This window comes from Colletotrichum abscissum (assembly GCF_030869225.1).
Source record: "Colletotrichum abscissum strain IMI 504890 chromosome Unknown Scaffold_21.1, whole genome shotgun sequence".
Lineage (NCBI taxonomy): Eukaryota > Fungi > Ascomycota > Sordariomycetes > Glomerellales > Glomerellaceae > Colletotrichum > Colletotrichum abscissum.
Genome location: NW_026850110.1, coordinates 364,994 through 382,150, shown reverse-complemented (window position 1 = coordinate 382,150; position 17,157 = coordinate 364,994). Strand labels below are relative to the sequence as shown.

The 17,157-nt window shown below is 54.1% G+C and overlaps 6 protein-coding genes across 6 annotated transcripts; 4 read left to right on the top strand and 2 right to left on the bottom strand.

Moving 5' to 3' along the window:
• Positions 1-59: 59 nt before the first annotated feature.
• CABS01_09042 (uncharacterized protein) lies at positions 60-1,771 on the bottom strand (the record flags this gene model as incomplete). Its single annotated transcript, XM_060542400.1, has 3 exons — positions 60-1,025; positions 1,080-1,147; positions 1,327-1,771. 3 exons carry the CDS (start codon positions 1,769-1,771, stop codon positions 60-62), a joined length of 1,479 nt encoding a protein of 492 aa, XP_060400681.1.
• Positions 1,772-2,946: 1,175 nt separating this feature from the next.
• On the top strand, positions 2,947-5,583 carry CABS01_09041 (uncharacterized protein; the record flags this gene model as incomplete). Its single annotated transcript, XM_060542399.1, has 6 exons — positions 2,947-2,957; positions 3,159-4,072; positions 4,139-4,616; positions 4,693-4,919; positions 5,039-5,275; positions 5,396-5,583. 6 exons carry the CDS (start codon positions 2,947-2,949, stop codon positions 5,581-5,583), a joined length of 2,055 nt encoding a protein of 684 aa, XP_060400680.1.
• Positions 5,584-5,615: 32 nt separating this feature from the next.
• CABS01_09040 (NCS1 nucleoside transporter) lies at positions 5,616-7,589 on the bottom strand (the record flags this gene model as incomplete). The annotated part of the gene is made up of 5 exons (XM_060542398.1): positions 5,616-6,292; positions 6,401-6,933; positions 6,994-7,018; positions 7,096-7,349; positions 7,429-7,589. 5 exons carry the CDS (start codon positions 7,587-7,589, stop codon positions 5,616-5,618), a joined length of 1,650 nt encoding a protein of 549 aa, XP_060400679.1.
• A 926-nt stretch (positions 7,590-8,515) lies between these two features.
• On the top strand, positions 8,516-11,943 carry CABS01_09039 (uncharacterized protein; the record flags this gene model as incomplete). The annotated part of the gene is made up of 5 exons (XM_060542397.1): positions 8,516-8,556; positions 8,673-10,724; positions 10,798-11,053; positions 11,169-11,609; positions 11,689-11,943. The coding sequence occupies 5 exons, from the start codon at positions 8,516-8,518 to the stop codon at positions 11,941-11,943; spliced, it is 3,045 nt and encodes a 1,014-aa protein (XP_060400678.1).
• A 1,263-nt stretch (positions 11,944-13,206) lies between these two features.
• On the top strand, positions 13,207-14,514 carry CABS01_09038 (TfdA family Taurine catabolism dioxygenase TauD; the record flags this gene model as incomplete). Its single annotated transcript, XM_060542396.1, has 2 exons — positions 13,207-13,524; positions 13,624-14,514. 2 exons carry the CDS (start codon positions 13,207-13,209, stop codon positions 14,512-14,514), a joined length of 1,209 nt encoding a protein of 402 aa, XP_060400677.1.
• A 1,130-nt stretch (positions 14,515-15,644) lies between these two features.
• On the top strand, positions 15,645-16,772 carry CABS01_09037 (1-aminocyclopropane-1-carboxylate deaminase; the record flags this gene model as incomplete). Its single annotated transcript, XM_060542395.1, has 2 exons — positions 15,645-15,829; positions 15,920-16,772. 2 exons carry the CDS (start codon positions 15,645-15,647, stop codon positions 16,770-16,772), a joined length of 1,038 nt encoding a protein of 345 aa, XP_060400676.1.
• Between the last annotated feature and the right edge of the window lie 385 nt (positions 16,773-17,157).

Genomic DNA, 17,157 nt, shown 5'->3' with positions numbered 1-17,157 from the left:
GAAGAAGCGACGGTAGGGGGATCGAAGCCTTGAGGGTCAGAAGAAGGAATGCTGACTTTCTAAGCCTGCATAGCCTCCCGAGCCTCCTGAATTTCCCGCGCCTCCCGAGCCTCATGTTCCCGGACAGCCTCTTCTTTTCCTGGCACGGGATCTGAAACAATTTCCCCATCGTCATCGTAGTACCAATCGGGGGCATAGATAATGGGGTCAGCCCTGCCGGACAAGGCCTGCATGCGGAAAACGTCAAATTGCAATTGCAGAATGTCGAAATCGGGGGCTTTGGCGTCTGCTGTATCGAAGATGTCGATGATCTGGCCGTCGTCAACGGGCCGGGCATCCTTGCGATGAACAACGTAGTCTTCGTCCCACGGGCTCCAAGTCCGCCGTAACTCAGTCATGTTCGTTGGGAGATTGTCCGGCGTCAAGCACATCGTCTTTGGCAGCCAATTGAGTCGAACACGAATACCGATCGCCTCCCTTGCGCGCTCACCGTCCTCCTTCGTAGGCTTGATATCCTGCGGCAGCTCCACCTCCCTCTCCTTGCCCTTACCCTTGCCCTCGCTGGTTCTCTTGGACTTCTTGGAAGGCGTGATCTGTGAACTATCGCTGAGTCTCTTGGTACTAGATCTCGTAGACCTTGAGGAACCCGGCGCCCCACTCTCCTCATTGGGTCTCTCGCCAGCGACCTTTGAGGGAGTCGAGGGACCCGCAATGGCGGGTTCTTCCTTCTTGTCCTCTTCGTACAAGAGAGTGACGGGCTCTAAACCAAAAAGTCCATGGTCCCAAAACTTGTGAAGCATAGGGTGCAACGTGATCATATTTCGGGACGTATCGACAATGTTGGTCTTGGGGTTGACGAGCTTCTTGCGAAGCATTTGGATTCGTTCCCTTCCGAATACTGCGGATGCAGCGTCAAGTGCCTGGGAGCAGCGAGGCCTATTTAGAGTCCAGAACGGCAGGATGTGACACTTTTCACCGAGTAGGTGGCCCGTAAAGGCGCAAAGCCCGAAATCTCTCTGGGCAGTCTAGCGCGAATGAGTTAGTCGAGTGCAGATTCCCATCACAAACAAGCGACATACCGCAATTCGCTCAGCATTGCTTCGCGAAATAGTACCCGTCTTGACCCATTCTGCCGCCGGGCCTCGGACTGATTATGAAAATGTTAGCCTGTAGGTACAAAATACGACGAAAAAGGTTGTTGTCATCCGCATTAAAGGAGCGTCTGCCAACTTGGATAGTTGAGATGACGGATAGTTGAGATGACGGATAGTTGAGATGACAGATATCTGACGATAGAAAAGAAAGACGATATAGAAATATACTCACATAGCAAGATAAGGGCATTCATTGCGGGGAATGAAACATTGAGAGTGTAGACCAGGTTGTCGTTGTTCTGTATCTCGGCCAAGAAGGTTCGGAGACGAGGCAAGGGCAGGACCATGAGGTGCGCCCACACCTCTTTTGTCTCAAGGATCTTGATCTTGTCCTCCTCCTCTTTGATGTCATCGTGGTTGAGTATTGTGTCTCGAATTTGCTGCACAAGCTCGAATCGCTCGGTGAGGTCCCCTTCCCCATTGTCGCCGAGCCAGCCGTTGTTGTCGCGCGAGGCCATGCTACGTCGAATGTTCGATGTGAAAGATTTTGCCCAACTTCTGCAATCTCTGTAGGTGGGCCTGAGCTCTGGGTCCTCTCGGTCAAAGCATGATCTCATGAGAGGCACCAGCTTCTGAAATTCCGCCTCCAAGTCGAGGTTGGGAATGCGGCCCGCCATGTTGGGATCGAGGTGGCAGGTGCGATTATTGTACCTGCTAGTGTTAGTTTCGGAGAAAGATCACGTGGCCGGGAATACATGTAGACTTACCTGACCAAAATCCCAACCTGGTGCTACAGACGAAAATGAAGTGCCACACGAAGTGGACTGTTCGGATGAAAACTCAGAAGTGAAGATGACAGAAATCTCGGCTGAAGTGGGAGGTATTGGTAGAATGATAATGGGATCTTGTGAGGAATTGAGAGGAGAATCAGAAAATCAGATTCCCTACCGAAATTTAGCTATTAATACCTTGGCTACTTGTTGCCTCTCCACATAAAATCAAAGGATGGAAGGCAGGCACCTTCCCCCGCGAGAATGCGTATCGGCTTTACTAGAGGTGTCTTCTAAGGCTCCATGCCAGGCAAGTCACCTGAACCGAGACCTTTAATAAACGATTATCCAAGGTACTTACTTACCCTAAGTTCATTGCCTTATCTTTTCTCTTCACAAATCACCCAAAGATCTTACCTGATCCGAAAAGACCTTTGGCAGATGAATCAAACTTCTTAGGATTTATTCATTAAAGAATGCACAGAGAGTTAGTCACAATGACAACAGAAATAGCACCAAGAGAAATAGTACTAAGAGAAATAATACCAAGAGAAATAGTACCAAGAGAAATAGTACCAAGAGAAATAGTACCAAGAGAAATAGTACCAAGAGAAACAACACCAAGAGAAATAGTACCAAGAGAAACAACACCAAGAGTGATGACATCAAGAGTGACAATGATAGTGAAAGCAGTAAGAGAACCTTCTATGGAATACCTTAGGTAAGTTGAGTGTCGCCCGTTTGCCTAGGTTCCTTAGGTAGGCAGATACATACCTATGCACACATCAAACCTGCAGAGGCCCCGTCCTTCTCCCGCCTTCCATCTCCTCCAGCACCACAGGGTACCTAGGTACCTTGCGTGGGTACGTTACCTACCTTGAGGTGCCTTAGGGCACCTACGGTAGGTACGTTCCCGACGTCTCAGCGCTACCCTAGGTACCCACTTTAGGCTTTCTAGACTCACCTCCGTTTGACGCGCATTAAGCATCGTGCCATCGACTCAACCACAACCTTATCATGCCCCCGACGTCGGTGTCGTTGCCGCCACGTAAACGGCGCAAAACGCAGCTTGCCTGCAACCCATGCCGCGCTCGTAAGTCTGGATGCGATGGAGCGCGTCCGGTGTGTTCTTCTTGTACATCCAAAGGTTGGCCGCAACGGTGCACATATCAAGAGTCCGTCTTGCATGCGTCATCAACACCGTACGTGCCGTGAACTTTCCGATCCTTCACCTCTAGCCAAAGAACAGAGATTGTCTTGCTGTCAATTGAAATTGGCTGATCAATCTTGGCAGATCAATTTCCCAACTGTCAAAGAGGCTGGAGCGTCTGGAAGAGCTACCCGCAGCTCAAGCTCGTAACGGACTGCCGCATCCGCCGCATCCCGATTCCGACCCAGAAAGAGACGTTTCTGGAGGAGCTCATAATGTCTTTCCCCTGACTACCAACGGATCAACCACTCCTATTGCCACCATCACTCCCCGGCCGCCCGCTCAACTCTCAGCGACAAACGCCGTACAATCTGCTTCACCATTGTCTCGCAACGAAGCCGATGGCGATGCCATGTACGGTCCTTCATCCAACAGCTCATTTCTACGACTGATGACCGAAGCTGCGGGCCCCAGAAGCTCAAACACAAAGAGTCCAGAGGAGCTGGCTGGCCAGGATGCAGGAGAAGTCGCCCCTACAGTACTTGGGTTCGCGATAACAACGCAGCCAAAGAGTCCTGATATCCTACCGGACCCTGTAATGCTTCCCGAGAGGTGGCTCGCCGATAATCTCTTCCGCTGCTTTTGGGATTTTGTCCACCCCGTGTTTCCCATACTCCACCGGCCGTCGTTCACCGCGTCGTACGAAGCGGTTTGGCAGCCATCTCAAGGCCGACCTCCCAATCGAGACTACAAGGACACTGTTTTCCATGCCACCTTGAGCATCGTGCTGGCTCTTGGGTGTCAGCGGACAGATCAGGTCTCGGTAACGGAGCAAGTTCGCCTAGCCAATAGGTTCTATAAGCAGTCTTTTAAGCTCGTGTCAGTCGATACGCTCGATCACTCCTCTCTGCAACTCGTCCAGCTATTGCTACTGAGGGGCGTTTACCTACACTACACGCAATACGCAGACCGATGTTGGAACACAACCGGAGTCGCACTGCGAGTTGCGCAGGGTCTCGGATTGCACTCCCGCGGTGATGGACCAACGTCCTCAAAGAGTCAGCTCAAGAGGGAGATGAGGCGACGTGTCTGGCACTGTTGCTTAACTTTAGACAGGTAGGCAGAAGATTCTCCACCAGCACCCGTGGCACCCGTGTCGCTGCCTTCGCTTGCTCGGATCCAGATGATTGCCACCCAGCTAACGTCAACGCTTCCAAGACTCACGGCAACCACCTTTGGGAGACCTGTCCTTGTGTCTCGGCAGTACTTCGTCCCTCCGCCGGAACCTATCGACGATGAGTATTTGTCTGAGAGTTCCGAAGGCCTACAACCGTCGGATCGCCCTTCGTACCTGGCCTTCTTTGTACACTCCGTTGCGCTGTTTGATGTGCTGAATGAGATACTAGCCAAATTCTACACCGAAGGCGAATCTGTCTCGGACAAGACACCCGATTCACTCAGTCATGTCCTGCAGCTCTCGTCAAAGCTCGACGTGTTGGGCCATTCAATCCCGCCCTACCTCAGAGAAGGCGCGGATTTGACACGGCTAGACGAAGAGTTGCGAGGGTGTCTGCAGATGCAGGCAAACATCCTCAAGTCGAGGTAAGGCGGCTTTCTCCCAAGCCTCTTCCTTCATTATTCTCTTAGAGAAAGTCTGACTTATCGCTCTGTCACCCAGAGTCTTATGGATTCGGCTTCTCCTCCTTCGTCCGCTCCTCTTGGCCGAAGCTAAGCACGGTAGTCGGCCCCAGAAATCATTCGCAACGGCCGCCACGCATACACTTCGAGACAGTCTAGGACACTCGGCGAACTTACTCTGCGTTTCGACGGCTCACAGCGTACTACAGGAGCTTTACGAAAAGCTGGGCAGCGTCAGGCAGAACTCGGCCTGGCATGTTCTACTCTGTACGCAAAGTTTTCCTTTTCGTCCCCTTCTGCCTGCTTGCCTCTTGCGTATTGCCCTTCTAGTCTTCAGTTCAGGTTTGGCGATTCAAGCTAAATCTTTGTTTGCTCTCTCATCACAGTTACCTTTGCCGCAGCTTCCACTCTGGTAGTCGCGACCCTGTGCCCCGATCTCCACGTCAGCTTCGAAACAGAGCCGACAAAATCCTCGTGGGACAGAGCTTTGCGCATCTTTGATTTTCACAAGCAGCACGTCGCGTCTGCCAGCCGAGGCATCGAAGTCTTGGAAAGATTTCGCGCATCTGTCATGGCTGCCGCTTCGCAGCGAGACGCTCCCAGCGGGGCCCCCGCCACCAATGGTAAGAGAAGAATACACGTGGAGAGCACGAAAGGGGGTTTACTTTTCCTATTGATGAATGGGAATTAGTAGACTCAACAGAAGAGAAGCTAACCATTCTTTTGGCGCTCTTACATAGCAGAAACATACAATGCGCGACTTGAGCAACCAAGCGAGCAGGACGTCTTGATCCCGTTTGGCTCTGTGCCTGGTTTGAATCAGACGACCCTGGCGCAGGACTTTGGGGATTTCACAGGCTCTGATTTGCTCAATGAAAGCTGGTTCAATATTCAGGGGATAGATCTAACCAACTGGGGAATCTTTCAATGAACGCAGCGATCATGAATGACAAGGGCACTAATCTATTCCAATAAGCCAACCCCGTCATCCACCTCCTGTATCTTATAGTGTACGACATTACTACATAAGATGACGGTCCTCTTTTGGCTGAAAAAATATAGACCCAAGATAACTGAGCTACCTTCAACAGAAAACAAGCCATTCACTCCCCAAAACAGAACAAACGAAATCACAAACCCAATGAAAAACGCAACATAGTACAGCTCGTACACCGCGTCCGGCGCACCGCCCACACCCCCCGCACTCACAATCAACCCGCCCACCGTCGGCGCCCAACCCGCAACCCAGCACGGGATCACCCTCCAGTTGATGCCGTGCTGGTACCAATAATCGGACCCCTCCGGGTTGAACAGGTGCGTCAGCCGGACACGCCGACGGCGCAGGACGAAATAGTCGCAGACCATGACGCCCATGATGGGCGCGAGGAAGACGGCAAACGAGTTGAGGACGGCGACGAAGGTGGCGGCCTGGTTGATGAGCTGCCAGGGTTGGATGATCCAGGCGGCGGCAAAGGTGAGGAGGGCACCGCGGCGGATGTCGAGGTAGCGCGGGAAGAGGCCGGCGAGGTCGATGCCGCCCGCCACGACGTTGGAGCAGACGTTTTCGAACATGGAGGTGAAGGCGAAGGCGAGGGCGAGGAAGAAGACTGCGGCGCGGGAGCCGGGGGAGCCTTGGCCGTCTGTGGGCAATCATGTCATTGGATATTCTTCAAGGTGGTTCACGAGATACAAGAAGAGGAAGAAAAAGGAAAGGGGCGACAAGTAATTGGTAAGAGAGAAAGACTCACGGTCCATCATAACCATCAACAAATCAGGCGGGTTCCAATAAATCTGCCCGTAGATCTTCTGACACGCCGCGGTAGTTACCAGCCCGCCCAGGCACACAAGCACACCAGTAACCCAGTACACCGACACCGTACCAACAATATAATCCCTCTTATTCTTCGCGTACCGCGAAAAGTCACTACTATTCGTCATGCCTGCCGCTTTCCCGCCGATAGCCTGGTTAATACCCGCCATTATCAGCCACGAGACGTTCCACCGGGACGAGGAGGGTACTTTCTCGCCCTGGTAGAAGACGGGGCCAACGCCGCGAGCGACAACTACGGACCAGGCGAGTAAGGCGACCATGGCGGCGCCGCAGGCGACGGAGGAGACGAAGAACGGCTTTTTGAAGCGCTCGGGGCGGATGAAGAGGAAGGGAAGGGAAACTATCCAGAAGACTGTGAAGCCTAGGAGTTCGTAGGTTGTTGTTGGGGTGGTTTTGCTGAGATTGTTGGGAATCTTTGCAAAGGAGGGCCAGATTGCGGTTATGCAGACGCTGCGAGAGGTGTACTGTCAGTGTTTGAGACTTCGTTCAAGGAGGGAATGCTAATCATACGTTACTAGTTTACCTCCATTCCAACCTGTTCAAACCCGGATCAGCCATCTTGTCGTATGTAAAAGGGGGATGGCGTCTTGGACAGACTAGAGACACGCTTACACTGGAGAGCGGTCCAGATAAAGTTGAGGAGAATGCGCTGCAGCAGCGGTATGAAACTCGCTCGGAAGCCCCATGTATATCTATTCTGGACGGTGAAGCCGATGTGCCAGGTCAGACCGCACCAAGCCACGAGGATGGCGAAGAAGCAGCAGATGGCGCGGGAGACAACAATCACAGCCATCGCCTGGCCCACGGAGAGTCCCTGGGTGAGGAACGTGTTTGGAGTCTGCCATGTTGCGACGTTGAGAGACGATCTGTTGGAAAGGGGAAAGGTTCAGCACTTAAGCATAGGTTGACTTGTCTCTTTCAAAGTATGAAGAAAATCAAACTCACAAAGACCAGGAGCCGAAAAAGTTGAACCAGCCCCAGGTGCGGCGGGAGGGCGGCAAGGGGATGAGATCGCGGTTCGACCAGGCGCTGACTTCTTCGTGGCGGGACTTGTCCGACTTGAGGGTCAGGGCTTCTTTAATTCTGCGCACCATCTTGTTTGCCATCGTTGCCGTGACAGATTAGGCGCTGCAAGCTCTTACGTTTGTATTTCCGTTTGCACCGTTCGGGAACGCTTCGTTTCGAGCCCGTGGAAGGGCGTGTACTAACGGATATATAGGACCGTCTTATCTCGAGATCCTCGCATCACTCACATTCTCTCTCATGGTTCTGGATTTTTGTAGGAGAGCGAAGCATAGGTTGTCGGGAGATATGCGCTGCTAATCGCGACCTTGTATGACCTGCATGCCGGGCAATGTTCGGAGGCAGTTTTCCGGGGCAAGTCTGCATTTGCCCCCATTTCCGTGCCCTCTTTATTTCTGAAAAGAGGACATACGTCGGCAACTTTACGAGCGTCGGACGACGTGCCCGCGAGCTTGTCAGCTCTCAAAGCGGCCTTGATGTAACCCCCCCCCCCCCCCCCCCCTTCCCGGCCTACCTGGTCCTCGATGCCGATGATAAGGATGCGGAGCAGTGGGGCGTTGCCCGCTGGTGACATGCTGGGTGATAAGAAATGGTGGTCGATCGTCTCGGACTCACTCGTCTGCCAGTATTCCAATCCAATAACAGCGTTGAACTCAAGGGTGGAAATGTTCAATTGTCTACCTTAACTAGCTTCCCTTACCTAGTAGTCCTTCACATTGGTACCTGATAGGATTGATGCCATAAGGTGAGGTTGGTGAAGTGGGGTCCACTATCTCGGAATCCGGGGTTGAAACATCGGTCTCTACCCCGATGCCGGCACCGCGTCGGAGAAGGTGCGATACTTCAGTTGTATGTCTTGCATCTCACCTGCTATCATTATCGCAAATACCCTCACTACAGGACCTCGTACCACCCTCCCTATAGACAGTTCTCTTTGCATGCAATGCAAATTATCTGAACCTCCAAGCATTAGGGAAGCAAGTCCAACATCACCAGCTCATCCACAAAAATGACAGTCCCTACCTTGAGGATAGGCGTCGACGTCGGCGGGTGAGTAACGCCCCTTCCACCTCGCCTCACCTCACCTCTGCGTTGACAAACTTCACATCACCAACCCCAAACTCCCACCTCCAAACCATCAACTCACTTCTAACAAAAACAAACAGAACAAACACAGATGGCGTCATCCTCGATCCAACCTCCTCCTCCCCTTGCCTCGGCATCCTCGCCACCCAAAAGACCCCAACAACACCCAACCCAAGCACCGGCATCACAACCGCAATCTCGCACATGTTCTCAACCTCCAGTATCCCCCCCTCCCGCATCGCAAGCGTCACAATCGGCACAACGCACTTTATCAACGCCGTAGTAGAACAAGACGCCTCTCGCCTCGCCCCCGTCGCCGTCATCCGCCTCTGCGGTCCCTTCTCCGCAACCATCCCCGCCGGCGTCGACTGGCCTCCCGCCTTGCGCAACATCATCTGCGCCCACCGCTCTCTGGTGGACGGCGGGCTGGAGATTGACGGTGACTTGATTGCGGAGCTCGATGAAGATGCCGTGCGGCGCGAGGTGAAGGTTATCCGCGCCAAGGGAATTGGGAGTGTTGTCGTTGTGGGAGTCTTCAGTCCCATTGACGTCGTGTACAGACAAGAAGAGAGGGCGGCGGAGATTATTCGTGATGTTTATCCCGGAGCTGATGTGGTGATGTCAAAGGATGTGGCGAATATCGGGTTCCTTGAGCGTGAGGACGCGGCTATTCTCAATGCTTCCATCCTTCCATTTGCTAGACGAACCATCCGCTCCTTCCAGGATGCCGTTACGCAGCTAGGCCTCACCTGCCCCGTCTTCGTGACGCAGAACGACGGGACCATCCTGCCGGCTGCGGCGGCGGCGTGGTTGCCCATCAGGACATTCTCCAGCGGACCGACGAATAGCATGCGCGGTGCGGCGTTCCTCACGAGGAATTTGGAGGGAGAGAAGGAGGGGGCGGGCCCGATGATGGTTGTCGATATCGGCGGGACAACGACGGACGTGGGTTTGTTACTGGCCAACGGGTTCCCCAGGCAGGCGGCAGCCTACAGCGAGATCGCGGGGGTGCGGACGAACTTCTCGTACCCGGACGTCAAGAGCATCGGTCTCGGCGGCGGATCTATCGTCAAGAAAGACGAGCGCACTGGCGAGATGATGATCGGGCCACAGAGCGTGGGATATCAAATCCAAACAAAGGCTCTCGTTTTTGGCGGCGATGTTGCGACGGCTACGGATTATACTGTACTCGCAGATCCAGACACCGTTGATATCGGAGACCGGTCTCTCGTTGAAGGTGTGAACGGCCTCGCTGATGACTTATCGGCGTTCGAGGCCAAGGTGAAGACGATGCTGGAGCGGAGCGTGGACACGATGAAGACCTCGCCCGAGGACATACCCGTCGTTCTCGTCGGCGGGGGTGCGGTTATTGCGCCGGATGAGTTGAAGGGAGCGAGTAGGGTTATAAAACCTGCGTGGTCTGAGGTTGCGAATGCAATTGGGGCTGCGACGGCAAGGGTTAGTGGTGTCGTGGACGCAATTGAGAGTACTGAGATGAAGACTGTGTCTGAAGTTGTGGAGGCGTTGTCGCGGAGGGCTGTTGATCGGGCTGTTGAGAATGGTGCTTTGAGGGAGAGTGTGACTATTGCCGAGGTGGAAAGTTTTCCGTTGCAGATATGTTTCTGTGACATGACGAGTATGATGATGAAAGCTGACAGGATGTTTTATTGGCAGTATATTGCAAACAAGTCGCGAATCAACATCAAAGCCGTAGGAGATTTCGACTTTTCCAGAACAGCGTCCCTGGACACAACCACGATCCCAGACGACATCGAGAACTACGACGAAGAAATACCTAGACCACCGGCACCGCCTCGAAGCGAGGAAATCCCATCACCGCAACCCTTGGTCTACACAAAAGACTACATTGAAGGCTACAAGCCAAGGGTCCTCAACCGCCAATGGCATCTCTCCGAAACAGACCTCGACTGGATCACGACAGGCTGCTACATCCTCGGCACAGGAGGCGGCGGCTCCCCCTACCAGCACATGCTCCGCCTCCGCGAAATGATGCGCGCAGGCGCCACCGTCAAGATCATCTCCCCCTATGACCTCAAGGACGACGATATTGTGGCCTGTGGCGGCGGAAAGGGGTCGCCGCAGGTATCCATTGAGAAGCCGTATGGGGATGAGTGGGTCTCCCTCATCTGCACGATCTTCCATTGAAGATGGAATACTTCGAATTCTAATGCTCATGTTTTGTAGAATCATGGAGTCGCAGAGAGAACTCTACTCATACCTCAAAACCAAGCCTACGGCCGTGATATCCCTCGAGATTGGAGGTGGCAACGGCTTGCAGGGCCTCATCCTCGGCGCCAGTACAAACCTCGATATCCCGACAGTGGACGGCGACTGGATGGGTCGCGCGTATCCCATCTCCCACCAAACTACGCCAGTAGTCTTCGAAAAGAAACCGACGATGATTCCGTCGTGTATATCAGACGGGAACGGCAGAATCATGGTACAGTCTCTTTTTTTCTCGTCCCCCATTCTGCCGAACATCCTTCGCGTTTTCTCACAAGTCCACGTGTGATGAAGACGACACCCTTTACTGACCTGTGGATGACAAACAATAGCTCATGACAAAAGCCCGCACAGAACTCGACGCAGAACGCGCCTGCCGCGCCGCCCTCTCGCAAATGGGCTCTCACGTAGGCTGCGCAAAGGGCCCCGTCAGCGGCCGCGATACCAAGTCCTGGGTCGTCGAGAACACCGTCTCGCTCTCCTGGCGGATTGGTCGCGCCGTAGCGATGGCGCGGTGTACGAATGCCATCGACACAGTCGCCGAGGCCGTTTTGGACGTGGTTGGCGGGCAGGAGTCGGCGAGGGTGCTGTTTAGGGGCAAGATTGTAGGCGTCGAGAGGATTACAAGGATGGGGCACGCCTATGGGGAGATTATCATTGAGGGGCATACTGACGGCAGGAACGATGGTGATGGGGCGGTTGAGAGGTTTGTTATACCGTTTAAGAATGAGAATATTCTTGCGAAGAAAGTCGATGCCAGTGGGAAGGAAGATGTGAGTCCCGATAACTCCCCATTCCTATCACGAGAGGAAAGTGAAGAGTACGAAACTGACACATCTAGCACTCAAACAGATCCTCGCAATCGTCCCAGATCTAGTCTGCGTCCTCGACGCGCAGAACGGCGAGGCCCTCGGCACGCAAGAGTACCGCTACGGTCTCCTTGTGGTGGTGCTCGGCATCACGGCGTCGGACAAGTGGACTTCCACGGCGCGGGGCATCGAGATTGGCGGACCCAAGGGGTTCGGAATGGACGGGCTGGAATATGTGCCTCTTGGGACGTTTACGAAGCCTCGGAGCGTCATTGATGAGAATGAGGGCTATTCATGATTGGTCAAGAACTCAGGGGGTCTTGATGTTGCGAGCGATCGAGTATCGTGCTTGTACGATGCGGCTTATGAAGATGGGTTCATTATGGGTCGAGCTATGTCCTCCTCATCTCCGGTTTCGGGTGGATATGAGGTTGATTCTTGGATAAACGTAAGTCGAGAGGTTGTGGCATGTACACTGCCGGAAGCTATGTTTATAATAGTGCTCCTTGGCATTCATATATAACCGCTTAGCAGTAGGATGAATAGACTTCTAGACAAAGCCTCAATGATCATCAATGCTTACATGGCTTGCCGTCCTTAAGAGCGAATTGGACTCATTAACCGCACTTCCAACCTGTAAATCTCCCAGAATATGCGCGAACCCGCACGTGTGTCATCATGATGGGCAGAAGAATCGACAGGGATACGATCATCAAACCGTTGCATTTCGCGCCGGGGTGTGATAACGCAACTCGAACTAGGGGCCAGAGGAAGATGGTGTGTTGGGGTCGTCTCCAAGTCGTCGGAACTTTCAGCGCCGCACCGTCAAAGTTACCGAAACTCTACCAGGTTGGCGGAGGAGAGGAAGAGGGGTTAACTGAGAGCCAGTGAACCACGCCGCCGTTGTCGGTTCCTGCGGGAGCAGCCGGAAACCGAGGGTGTTGAGTCCTGACTCCTGATTGTCTAGGAAGTACTCGAGAGAAGAGACAATCACGCAATCGAGAGAGAAAATGTCGGTTAAAGAGGAGAGCAAGGGTATGACAGCGGAGAAGGAAAAGTTTGTTTTGGAGAACAGCTACACTGGAAAGACACAATGCGTCCCGGTTCCAAGCGGTCGGCAGTCAAAGGCCCGGAGGTTTTGGGGCGCGGGGTCCCACGTTGTCGTCCATGTTGATGGAAGTTGAACCCCCGATCGGCGGGCCCCACAGCAGGAGTGTCTCGCGTCATCGGACGGCCATTGCGATATGGGGGGGCCCAAGCACGCAATCTGTTGATGAGAGCTCGACACCATCAACCCGGCCAGATGGTTTTACGATTGTAGTAATTATTGATAGTGAGTGAGGTAAAGTAGCAGTGAGTGAGTACTGTATATAATGAGGGGTAGATCAGATAAAACCTCTCTCTCCCCGTTGCAGAACCTTTTGCCCCTTCTCCAATTTCAGTCTTTGTGATATAAGTCCGTCTCATCTGCCACTTCCCCTCATTTTGAGACCTCATTTCGATACCTCGCCTCAACACAGTTTCATTTCTCTCAATTGATACCCCCTAAATCTTCATCACAATGGCCCCAGGTGCTCTCATTGACGAGCCCGTCCAGCCCTCTCAGGGCCCCTGGAAGGGCAAGAACGACGATGCTCCCAGAAACATCTTCCCCGACGGCATCCGCACTTCAGGACAGCACAACCCCCTCTACGACGCTCTCAAGCCCTACGCCGAGTTCCCCAAGGAAATCTCAGGCCCCACGGTCTGGCACAAGGAGGAGTTTGAGCAGCAGCCTGAGAAGTGGACGCACCGCTTCACCCCAGAGGAGGTTGAGGAGCTCGGCCGCACCTCTGACGCCTTTATCGCCAACAACACCCCTCTGACGGGTATCTCCAAGGTACGTCTGACTTTATTCCTCGAAGGAGAGATGAAGAGATTCACTCGAACGACTTCAGCCCGTACCCAGATGACAGTGCACTAACACTACCACCAACAGTCCAACTTCCCCCTCCCAACACTAGGCAAGCGCCTCACCGACCTCCGCAAAGACCTCATCGACGGCAAAGGCTTCGTCCTCTTCAAGGGCTTCCCCGCCAACGAATGGGGCCCGCACAAGACCGCCGTCGGCTACATGGGCCTCGGCACCTACCTCGGCTACTTTGTCTCCCAAAACGGCCGCGGCCACGTCCTGGGCCACGTCAAGGACGTCGGCGACGACCCGACCCAGATCGATAAGGTCCGCATCTACCGCACCACCGCTCGCCAGTTCTTCCACGCCGACGACGGCGACCTGGTCGGCCTCCTCTGCGTCCAGCGCTCCGCCGAGGGCGGCGAGAGCGACCTCGTCAGCATCCACGCCGTCTGGAACGAGCTCCAGCGCTCCCACCCGGACGTCGCGGAGACCCTGACCAAGCCGATCTGGTACTTTGACCGCAAGGGCGAAGTCTCCGAGGGCCAGGAGGAGTGGACGCGCCAGCCGGTGTTCTACATCGAGAACGGAGGGCAGCGCCGCGTCTACTGCAAATGGGACCCCTACTACGTGCGCTCGCTGACGCGCTTCTCCGACAAGGGCGTGATCCCGCCGCTGAGCGAGGAGCAGCTGCACGCGCTCAAGACGCTCGAGGATACGTGCCAGAAGCTGGCGCTGCACATGATTCTCGAGGTGGGCGATATCCAGTTCCTGAGCAACGCGCACCTGCTCCACGCGCGGACGGCGTATACGGACCACCCCCACCCGGCGCCGCGCCGGCACTTGTTGCGCTTGTGGCTTTCGACGCCCGAGAGCGAGGGCGGATGGGTGCTGCCTTTCCCTGATAGTAAGGAGTTGAAGAGGGGTGGTATCCAGGTGAACAATGTGCCTCCGCGCGCGCCGTTGGATGCGGAGTAGAGTTTGTTCTGGTGAGGTTGGTTAGCATTTTTTGTGAAAATTGTATTTAGAGCGCTTGTGAGGATGAGAGAAAATATTTGGTGTAGCATCTGTGACGAGACAGATGGTCATGGAATGCTTCATGAGAGATTCGCGGAAAGCCTGGATAGAGATTCTCGGGAGACAGGACTCTGCCAACATGAATTAAAAAAAGTAAAATAGAGAAAAACAAAATGAGGTCACCATCATAAAGTCAGTCGTCTCCCATTGCAGTGATTGGAGTCGTGACCGCGCATACACACTCACTATGACTAGCGAGATTGAATATGCCGCATGTGAGAGACTGAGATGAGCAGTTTCCCGGAACGCCCAACCTATTCAGCGGGAAATGGTGTGATTGTTGTGCTGTGAGAGAGATTGTACGTGAGGAAATGAGAGATGAGCGACTGCGGTGCGTCCGGCGAAGTTTGGCGAAGTTTTCCGCGGAATGTGCGTTGCCCGAGTTTCCCGGCAGTTTTCCGCTCACTGATGGCGGGGTTCTTTCATGTCCTGTCACTCACTGCGACCTAAGAATGACCCCGCCGCGGGGCAATCGTCTTCATCGCAGGGGAGAGAGGTCCCCTAAACGCCACGGATGGAGGGGCAGCTTCCGTCTCACTCCTTTCTCACTGCTCATGCATAGCTTCCCGCGATGTGAGAAACTCATCGTGAGAGTGAGCCCGGCTTCAACTGAGCAAGTCATCGAAGCTTACACTCATTCATTTACCTCAAACAAGAATGATTTGATAACATTTGTCTCAATCGACCCAAGTACAACCAAATCAAGCGCAATCATCATCTCTTATCGCCAAATTGCCCCACGATCCCGTTGCAGATAGCAGGTGGTGCACCGTCCCCCTTATCCACCCGCCCGCGTTGCGCCCACCCGAGTCAAGCCCACCTCTTGGCCTCATCCCATCCGACGTCGCTCCTCGACACACTACACATGCAACGACTCTGTTATTAAAGACGAGCCCTGTCCTCGCGTTCCTTCACAATGTCTCTCTTGTATCGTATTCCTCGCTCGGTATTGCTTCTTTTCGCCACTTGATACCCCTTCCTTTCCAAGTAGACTTATTTGCATCACTCAACACCACATCAAAGAACCCAAGATGGCGGCAGTCCTCCCCGAGCCCTTTGCGAGCATCCCTCGCGAGAACTTCCTCTTTGGCCCCTCGCCCATCGAGCCCCTCCCCCGCATCTCCGCCGCCCTCGGCGGAAAGGTCAACGTCTACGCCAAGCGCGAGGACTGCAACTCTGGTCTGGCCTACGGCGGTAACAAGACCCGCAAGCTTGAGTGAGTCCTCCTCTCCCGCCTCCAGTTCATCATGGCACCCTGATGAAGGCATGATGAATCATACCAGAGGACCAAACTAACACACCCCAGATACCTCGCCTCAGACGCCCTCGCCCAAGGCTGCGACACCCTCGTCTCCATCGGCGGCGTTCAATCAAACCACACCCGCCAAGTCACCGCCGTCGCCGCAAAGCTCGGCCTCAAGGCCGCCCTCGTCCAGGAGAAGTGGGTAGACTGGACCGACCCCGTCTACGACAAGGTCGGCAACCTCCAGCTCTCGCGCCTCATGGGCGCCGACGTCCGCCTCGACCCCTCCACCTTTGGCATCGAGCACAAGAACACCCTCGCCAACCTGAAAGAAGAACTCCTCGCCGCCGGACGCAAGCCGTACTACATCCCCGCCGGCGCGTCAGACCACCCACTCGGCGGCCTGGGCTTCGCGCGCTGGGCTTTCGAGGTGCAGGCGCAGGAGAAGGAGTTGGGCGTGTTCTTCGATACGGTTATCGTGTGTGCGGTGACGGGCTCGACCATGGCTGGTATGGTTGCGGGATTCAAGCTTGCGGAGAAGTTGGGCGGCAAGAAGCGCAAGGTTATCGGTATTGATGCCTCTGCGACAGTGAAGCAGACGTTTGACCAGGTGCTGCGTATCGCCAAGAACACGGGGGCCAAGATTGGTCTCGAGGAGGGCGATATCACCGAGGCGGATATCATTCTGGATGACCGGTTCCACGGCGGTGTCTACGGTATTCCCGACCAGGTCACCATTGACGCCATCAAGTTTGGCGCCAGCACGGAGGGTTTCATCACGGACCCTGTGTACGAGGGTAAGAGTTTGGCGGGTATGATGCAGCTCATCAAGAATGAGGAGATTGCTGCGGGTAGCAATGTCTTGTACGCGCACTTGGGTGGCCAATTGGCGCTCAACGCGTACTCTGGCATGTAAACGGTTTTGATGTCTCATGATGAAGTTTTTAGAGTTTTACAGAAAATCACAATACCCTTTCATGTTCAACCTTGGCATCCATCGTGACTTTTGTTTTTGGCGTTTGATCGGAGATGGCAGCAAGGTTCTGAGAGACCAAGGTTCGTACAAGTCAGCTACCATGCCTTGATGGTCTAGCATCGACCTATTTCCGAGTAGAGGGCTAGACTGGTATAAAATGCCGGATGCCGCAACTGTCTCCTAGAGTAGAGCAGCGCAAATCGATCGGCAAAAAGAATTGTATGTGATCACCTGTTCCTCGCTTGCAATCTCGGGTTCGGGAGACAGGGGAGGGAGAGAATGTATTGTGAATGACAACTAACATTTTATTCTCCAGAAAACAACG